Source organism: Microplitis mediator, chromosome 1, assembly GCF_029852145.1.
Source record: "Microplitis mediator isolate UGA2020A chromosome 1, iyMicMedi2.1, whole genome shotgun sequence".
Lineage (NCBI taxonomy): Eukaryota > Metazoa > Arthropoda > Insecta > Hymenoptera > Braconidae > Microplitis > Microplitis mediator.
Window position 1 is genome coordinate 20,218,310 of NC_079969.1, and position 9,184 is coordinate 20,227,493.

Below are 9,184 nucleotides of genomic sequence, written 5' to 3' on the forward strand. Positions count from 1 at the left end.
CAAATTTGTGCGTGTGTGCAAATGTGTGCGTGTGTGCGAATGTGTGCGTGTGTGCAAATTTGGACGTGTGTGCAAATGTGTGCGTGTGCAAATTTGTGTGTGTGTGCAAATTTGTGTGTGTGTGCAAATTTGTGCGTGATTATAGCAAATTTTGAAGCAATTAATGTTAAAAACTTTTCAGCCAAGGTACAAAATGCAATATATGAATGCAGAATCAACTAAAATTAAAGATTTAGGGAAAAAAATTTTTTTTATAAGATTAGCCGGATATTTCAATTTTAGATAACTTTGAATAATCATTATAAACAAATGAAAAAACATTTTTCAAACTTTCATAAAAGATTTCATGAAAACTCAAGTCTCCGCAAAATTTTTTAAATAAGAATTAGATAATTTAAACAAAAATCTAGCTAAAATTTTTTTTTTGCGGGGCTATATTCCTTCAAGTGTCTAGATAACACTATAATTTATTCAGATGTTTAAATTAATATTTGTTCAATCACGAGCTTGATCATTTTTAAAAGCTTCGTGCATTTCCGCTAGTCCGGGAGCTGCCGAAATCGCTACTGACTTCAAGGTCAGAATAGTGCCGGGTCACTCACTATATGGGCCTGACACTTGCAATTTCTTGCTCATGACCGTGTAAAAACTGCATGAGAACTCGCTACTAGCCGGCCAATCAGAAAATTCATCTCATAACGGCGTGCTCGGCTGCCAATAAGAAAAATTGGCTATTAACTATTTCTGGTTGGCGTGCTTTCAAGCCAATAGGAAAATTCGCTGGGACAGCCATGCTGTCCACGTCACCACCAAGCGGGAACGAAGGAAAACGCCGTCGTTTCATCATCTCAATAAACAACGTGCCTTGTTACATACAATCTCGTGATCTAAAACCGCTTTCCATAGTATAATTAATTCCTGTGTGATATAATTAAAACTTCTACGCTAATTATCCTCAATATTTAGTCAGTATACTAAGACTGCTATTTCTTGGTAATATATTGATTGCGATTCGCGTGTAATCAATTACTTAATTAATTTTCGTGAATTTAACCGCTATTGACCACGTGTCATATTTGTTATACGTGATTCTTTTCTTTTATTGCCACATTCACTATCGCTTATCTATTTTTTTGCTTTTGCTATCTTATGTTAATCCTTACCAGTTTCAAGTGTATAAAGTATAAATGAAGATCTAAATTGTTTATCGTTAAAGTCTGTGCAATTTTTCATTGTTTAAAATTTTCGCGCCTAAACCAGATCCAATTAGTTTATTCGCTCATTTTACAATATTGAATGTTATGAAAAAATTATTTTGTTGCATACTTTGCTTTGCGGTGACGCCTAGGCACCGAAACGGCCACACGGAGCCAAACTTTCAACGTTAAATTAAAATTTTAAATTATGGAGCTACAACTCGGGGAGTAGAGACTTATTTAACTAAAATTTTCTCCTCTTTCAGGATCTTTTATTTAATGCCAGATATCTTTGATATTTTTCAAGTCATAGCTTCAAAACGGAGACTCCCTTTTTGTCTCTTGGTTTTTTGTTTATAACAAATGAAATTTTTAATGGCGGACAAATTAGAAAATACTTATTTTTCAGAATTAAATTCTGAATCTAATGCACCATATTTTTAAGAGTGTATCAACGATTTTTTGCAGAAAACTCACTTCTCTACTAGACTGGATGACAGGTCCAGGTGAATAGTCGAGGTCTTACTTTGACGTTTGACTATCAACAAATTTTAACATTTTTAAAATTATCTTTTCTAAAATTTACGCGGTTAAGTTTAATTAAAAAATCACTATGCGATAATTGAATATTTATTTTCTCAAATTATTGGAAAAATTTGTTTTTTTTTTTTGTTGTAATTTAATATATTTTTTTAAAATGACCGCAAAATAACCTCTTTAGATTGACGATATAATTTAATTTTATTATAAAATACAAATGATAACAGTTATTATTTTTCATATTATGAGAAGCTTTTTCTTTGAATAAATGGCTGCGATAATTAAATAGTAATTCGATTTGGTCTTTTATTTCAATTATTACTACCTTAACGGCTTATGGTACACAGAAATCTTAGTTGGTTATTTCGTTTGACCTCTAAACTGCATGATCAACGGGGCCTTGAAAATCCTATACGATTCAATATTTTTCAATGCGATACATTAGGTTTCAAAAATAGTATTGAATCGCATTGGCTTCCAATGCGATACCGATTGCTAGATCGCTTCAATACCAACAAAATTTTCTTACTCAAAAGTCGAGGTTTGAAATTTTAACATAAAATTGTCGTGTAAGAAAAAGTTAAGTTATGAAAATTAAATTAAGAATAAATTTTATAGTCAGAAAATTTATAAACTAAAAATTGCGTGTATTAATTGAGTCCTGAAGAAAATATAAATAAATTTGTGTGAATTTAGTCCAGGGGACAAATTATTAATTAAAGTGTGTGTGTGAGTTTAATTCTGGGGACAAATAAATTTATTAAAGCGTGTGTGTGTGTGTGTGTGCGTGGTCGAGAAAAATTTATTCCTGGGGAATAAAATTTTAAAATAATAGATCCAGGAGATCTGGCAAGTTGCCAATTAGTTTTAATTTGTTTTAAAGAAATAGGTCAAGGGGATCAGGCCGGTGGCTAATTGTGTAAGAGTCCAGGGGACTAATTTTAAAATAATTGATCCAGGAGATCAGGCCGGTGGCCATTAATTGTTTATAAAAGTCCAGGGGACTCAGTAAATATTAAGCCCAGACAGCATTCAAGTCAGAATGACTGCTTTACGACGTATTTTTGAAGGAGTCTTCAAGAAGTCTTATAATGACTTCTTAAAGGTGTCATTTTTAAGAACTCTAAATTAAGAGTTCTTGAAGACTTCATAAATAAGACGTCAGTTTTGTGACGTCTAAATGTATTCTTTTTTTAACTTTTTTGAAGTCAAAATGAAGTCAAAATTAGGAACTCCTTAAGACGTCATGGTAAGTTCATTCTGAACTCTTATTTGCGGAGTCAGAAAAAAGAACTCTTTGAGAACTCTTTGAGAACTTTTAAAGATGTCTTACTGAGTTCGCTAGGTGGCGCATTCGACATCTTGAGAACTTCTTAAAGACTTCTTTAACGTGTTTTTAAGACGTCCAAATCATAAATAGGAACTCATTCAGAACTCATCAAGACGTCATTTTGCTATCTGGGAGAATAAAAAGTCCGGTGGACAAAATTTTGTTATGAATAATTGTAAGTAAAATAAAAGCCCGGTGGGCAAAATTGTCATTTGGTAAATAAAAGTTAATAATTATGTTAAATTAATTTGTGTGTAAAATAAATTTAATCCCTCAATTTCCTCACTCTTATATTTTTCAACGACCCTGATTTCTATTATAACATCTCCGGTTTTGGAAGGCCGAGACTTATCTTCCAGTGGCACCCTTATTAACATCAATTAATAACGAGGCCAAACTTGGCATGGTTGAGATATACCCTGTTATAAGCACACTCCGATGCTCCGCATCATGAGTCGTGAAAAAATTAATTTTTTTTAATTTTTCAATAATGAATGTTTTTGATCGAAGAAATAAGGTTTTTTGCTAAAACAAACCTTTTGAAATGGAAGAAATAATTGAAAACCGAAGAATCGGTCATTATCCGATTTTCGGCTCAAACGGTAAATCTAAAGCTTCAGGCAGTAAGAAAAAAAAATCGCAACCATAATATGAATTCTAGTAAACTCAAATATAATTAAATTTTGATAATTGTGATGGATATATATTATTTATTCTGTTTAATTCATTAAATAGTGTGACATCGATGACGACGAAGTCGAATATGAGATACCATGCTTAAATTTTGTGGAACGACTTCGAGGACTTTGGGAGCCATGGAAGCCAAATTCAACATCATTGCCACATACTGGACTTCGCTTGCATCTTGCAGAAGCTTCTTTCTACCATTTAATACCTCTATTTCCACATCTACAGGTTTACTTCTATAAAATAATTGACAAAGCTACATCTTTTAAATAAATAATCTAATTAATTCATTGTTAATCTTGGATTTTCAGGTCCAATTACGAAAAGTTACTCAGTCATGGGACCCTCATGATTCTGACTTATATCAATGGTGGCGAGGTTCAAAATTATGCATAGGCTCATGTGAGAGCATTATTACTTTAGAGGAAGAAGACCAAGGCTATATAGAAATAAAAGTTCGTGGTTCTCCTGATTCTGGATCTCAGTGTTTCGCACTACTCGGTGTTATTTTTGATACAATCGATGCTACAATCAATATTGTAGCACCCGCATTATTGCTTGAACGACACTGGTTGAGTCCCAGTCAACTTCGAAATTATGATGAGGTAATTCATTCATGGGAACCGGCGCCTATACTATCTGCATTATTAGAGAAAAACTTCGATGAAGTACGATTTAAAAATCCGTTTAATGGACGCCAGGAAAGTATTTGGGAAATTGTGGGGTGTGGTTCTAATTTAATGGATAATTGTGTTCCGGGTACAAGGCAGCCGGTAAAATATATTAAACTCGGTATCCAACGAAAGTTGGCACAAATGCTTGATCCCCCTGACCCACATGGAAAAGATTGGTGTTTATTGGCAGTAAGACTTGGCTTAAGCGATCGAGTTGCTACTTTAGATAGCAGTGTGGAGAGTCCAACTCTGAGGTAAACAATAATACAATTATGATGTCGATGGGTTGATTCTCAAACCTCGTAACCCACAAAAAACAAAGTTTAAAGACGACATCAAAAACTTACCATCAGTACATTACATTTGTATTATAAACTTGATCTATAAACTGATTTTACAAATGTTTGACAATTTTTATGGCTTTCAATATTTCCAAATTCGGCTTAAAGTGAATAAATAAACAGATTGCAGTAAAATTATCAAATTCCCTTGAGTGTGAATTACGAATTTGAGCATTAGGCCATCGATATGCAAGTAATAGCATACCTCAATCAGTAACGTGTTAAGTGTGCTTTATACAGTTGCCTTAGAATTCTTGGATACTTTACTTATGTTATATCACATATTTACACTTTGTGTCATACGCTTAACCAGGTTAAAATCTATACAATTATAAAAAAAATTTAATTAGGAACAATCCTGAAGGAATATCCAGTTGACTCATTAATACGATGATTTTAATAAAAAATTGGTTTAACTTAAGAAACACTGGATATCAATTGACATGTAAGGAGATTTGTCGCCACGATTGCTCTTCAAAAATACTACTCATCACCCTATATTTTTTTAATAACCGTAGTTTATTCATTGCAAAAATCTTACTGAAAATTACTATATGAATGTCATTCGTTTAATAATCATCAATAACACTGACAAATCAGTGTTAAATCGATAAGTGTATGAGCTCTTTTTTCCACACAACTAGCGCTCTTTATCTAACGGGCGATGCTACATCATCGATATCATAAGAGCGCACTCTTAGGCAACATGGGTAAGCATTATGATAGAAATAACGGTTCATTGGAAAAAATTCAAAGTAATGATATCCATAAATATACCCATGTAATAATTTTCATCACAAGTTAATAGTCAAGGTACTGATCACAAGAATCTTTTGATAGATACTACAAGAACTTGCGCAAGATAACGTTCATAAGACAATCATGTAGTATTCATGTATTATTTTTATGAAATCATTTTTTTGCAAAAGACTCCTGGGTTTTTACGTCTTTATCTACCTAGTAGTAGAAGATCCAAACTAAAATCGACCTTCACCGTGCTGATAATAGAATAAAACTTATTTTATAACAAATTTAGTATATTAGAAAATATATTATAAATGGGTTGGCTAAAAAAATCCTGGACAGAATATTTTTAATTATTTTTTGAAAACTGATATTTCACAAAATTTTGCAACATCAAGATAATACAAGTATAAAACATATAGAATGTGCGGACGTTGGGTTGTCTATTATTTATCTGGACAAACTACTGGGTTGGTAGGAGTAAACAGGTATGTCAATGCCAGTTACTTTTACTCGTCATGATGATCGAAAAAATCTTATATCAACATAAGCGCTGTTTTATTACAAACACGTTGATATAGGGTTGTCTGCAAGAAATTTGGTCCTAATAGAGGTTGGCGAATTTTGAAGATTTAAATTTTAACGCGTGAGGACATGAGTGACAGAGAGATCCGAAGTAAGTATAGTGTGTAATAATAAAGGACACAACATTGCAGTCGTGTCTGATGGGACCCTGAATATAAGAAAGTGCGCATGCTTGGTACGTAAACTATGGAGGGTAGAAGTACCTCTACTACCCTCCATATAGTAAACAAGCAGCCATTTTGGGTCCTTTATTATTACACAGTATACTTACCTCGGATCTCGCTGTCACTCATGTCCACACGCGTTAAAATTTAAGTTTTTAAAATTCGCCAACTTCTATTAGGACCAAATTTTTTGCAGACAACCCTATATCAACGTATTCGCAATAAATTAGCGCTTATGTTGATATATGATTTTTTCTATTATCATGACGAGTGAAAGTAACTGGCATCGACATACCTGTTTACACCTGCCAACCCAGTAGTTTGTTCAGGTAAATAATAGACAACCCAACGTCTGCACATTCTATATGTTTTATACTTTACGTCAGGATAAAATTCTTTGTATGATCTTGATGTTGCAGAATTTTATGAAAAATCATTTTTCACAAAATAATTAAAAATATTCTGTCCAGGATTCTTTCAGCCAACCCATTTTAAATATATTTTCTAATATACTCAATTAAATATAAAATAAGTTTTATTCGATTATCAGCCCGGTGAAGGTCAATTCTAGTTCGGATCTTAGACTATATCAATCTTTCACAAGATATGAATGCGAGATTATAAGGTAAGATTGTTGTGAGAATCACACATGATATTCTGCAAAAGACCGTTGGAGATCTTTTGCTCAAGACGTGTTTGTAAAGTTACTTACGCGTATCTTGAGCAAGTCTTGCAACATTATGTAAACATTATGTAGACATTATGTAGCCATGCTGTTTCCAGAAAGGGCTTGTTCCATTTGATCATCATGTTTTCAGAGTGAAACCAGAGTGTATACTGAGGATATCCAGAGCGAATAGATACTGAAATCAAAGTGTATCCAGAGTAAATGAATACTGAAAAAAAGTTAAACCGAAATTCAATACTTTTAGAATATTTAACATTTAGCATTTATGGAATGCAAAAATCACTTTTTTTTATTATCTGAAACATACTTTATCTATCGGGATTATAAAAAAAATCTGGGCGTCGGTTAACCCTGCGGGCCAGCCCCAAAACTTCCCGCTGTTTTTGAGCTCAAGGAGCTTGAAAACATCACTGTGAATATATTTTCGAAAATGCTATTACATGGAATCATTTTTTTATGAGCTTTTCAAGCTCTAACAAGTTACGCTTTATGCTAGAGTTTGAAAAGTTAGGAATCGAAAATCATGAATGAAGAAGCGGCTTTTAAACTTTTATTATCCATTACGTTCTCTGAAATAAATGTGTTGAGGCAGAAATCAATGTCAGTGATCAAAATCAAGATTTGAATAAGTTTTGACTTAGGTCCGAGCAATAATATATGGAATATCCGAGAAAAGCATTAAAGACTGGGTTTTTCATTTTTTTGCTGACAATATGTTTAAAACTAGGAAACAAGTTATATTACATTATCTGATGATCGGAAGAGACTATAAAGAGAAAGAGTTGGTATGATTTCAGACACATTTTAGCACATTATATTTTGATTTATCTGGAAAAAATAACATAAGATGTTATTTTTTTAACTTTTCAGCGCTGATATCTTTTGAACTAATCGACCGATTTTGACGTTTGAGGTGGCAATCGGTGCGTTTTCTTGAATTCTAGAGCTCATTAAATTTTGAAATTGATCGGATGAGTCACTTCAAAGATAATCGAACAAAACCGTTTTTTATCAGTTCTTTCGCCAACGATATCTCTCGAACAAATTAACCGATTGAGATGGTTGAGGTGGCATTCGACGCGGCTAAAAAAGTTCTAGAGCTGATTAGATTTTGAAGTCGATCGTTTAAGTCGTTTCTGAGAAATCACTAAAAAACTAAAAAAAAAAATTTTTTTTTTTCGTAATTCGCCAATATTTTCGAGTCTGCTTGATCAAATGATCCGAAATTTTCAGGAAAGTTGAGGGCCAACAAGCTCTTTCAATTGCCACCTCAACCATCCAAATCGATTCATTAGTTAAAAAACTACAAAGAGTTTACACACACACACACACACACACACACACACACACACACACACACACACACACACACACACACACACACATACATACATACATACATACTGTGACGTTATTTTTCGTATGGGGGTCAAATCAAAGTGAACGTCACAAATACCAACGAATTTTATTGTATTTACAAGCATGGTAATTCAAGACTCATAATTTAGCTTACAGTAATTTACGATTTTATTACAGATTTTTGATTAAGTTATAGTTTAAGAATTAAATATGGAGTAACGTCTGGCTACAGTTATGAAATTTTGGGATAAAGAAAATAAGAATTAGAATCAGAATTATGGGAAATTATTATGGGATATGGTTTGAGATTAAAGTTTTGGGAAAATGATTGTTTGAGTTTTGGATTTTTGGTATTTTGAGTATGTGGACGAGTCAGTGTTACCGTGGAGCGGGACTTAAATTAGTCACCCGGTATCATCTGATGATAGAACCTAGTTCTATCCCTCTGAGACTTCTTGGTTAATTGCAGAGGTCTAGCTGAGATGCTAGTGCTCCAGTATATAAGGAATTTGACGGATGCTGAATGGGATCAGTTTGGAGTTTTGGTTTGGCAGGCCTCAACAGTAATTTTGTGACCGTTGCTGTTGTGGAAGCCGTTTGGTCATTTTTAAATTATTAGTCTGACAGGCCTCAGAGGACAAGTCATGACCACTTGTACCGCTGAGGAAGTCATAGGTCACTTAGTTTATAAGTTTTATGATCCCAGCTGAAGTCTGTTCCAGGAGAGCAACTGCCAAGGATATCCATCCTCAGAATGAGTTTAGTGAGTACGTTTGGCGAGGACTTGAGCCTCCAGTTACCGTTATAGTAAAGATTGGGTTGGATTTGAGAATTTAGAATATAGAGGTCAGTTATTGATAACGATAGGATTGAGTT

General features: G+C 33.4%; 1 protein-coding gene across 6 annotated transcripts in view; it reads left to right on the forward strand.

The window, feature by feature from the left end:
- The window catches only part of LOC130677661 (death-associated protein kinase 1-like), a 152,067-nt gene that overhangs the window by 97,140 nt on the left and 45,743 nt on the right, over positions 1-9,184 (forward strand). For all 6 annotated transcript variants that reach the window (XM_057484499.1, XM_057484514.1, XM_057484493.1 and 3 more), the window contains 2 exons: positions 3,802-3,981; positions 4,065-4,681. In XM_057484499.1, the coding sequence (XP_057340482.1) occupies positions 3,802-3,981; positions 4,065-4,681 (797 nt within the window). The remainder of the gene's footprint in view (positions 1-3,801; positions 3,982-4,064; positions 4,682-9,184) is intronic.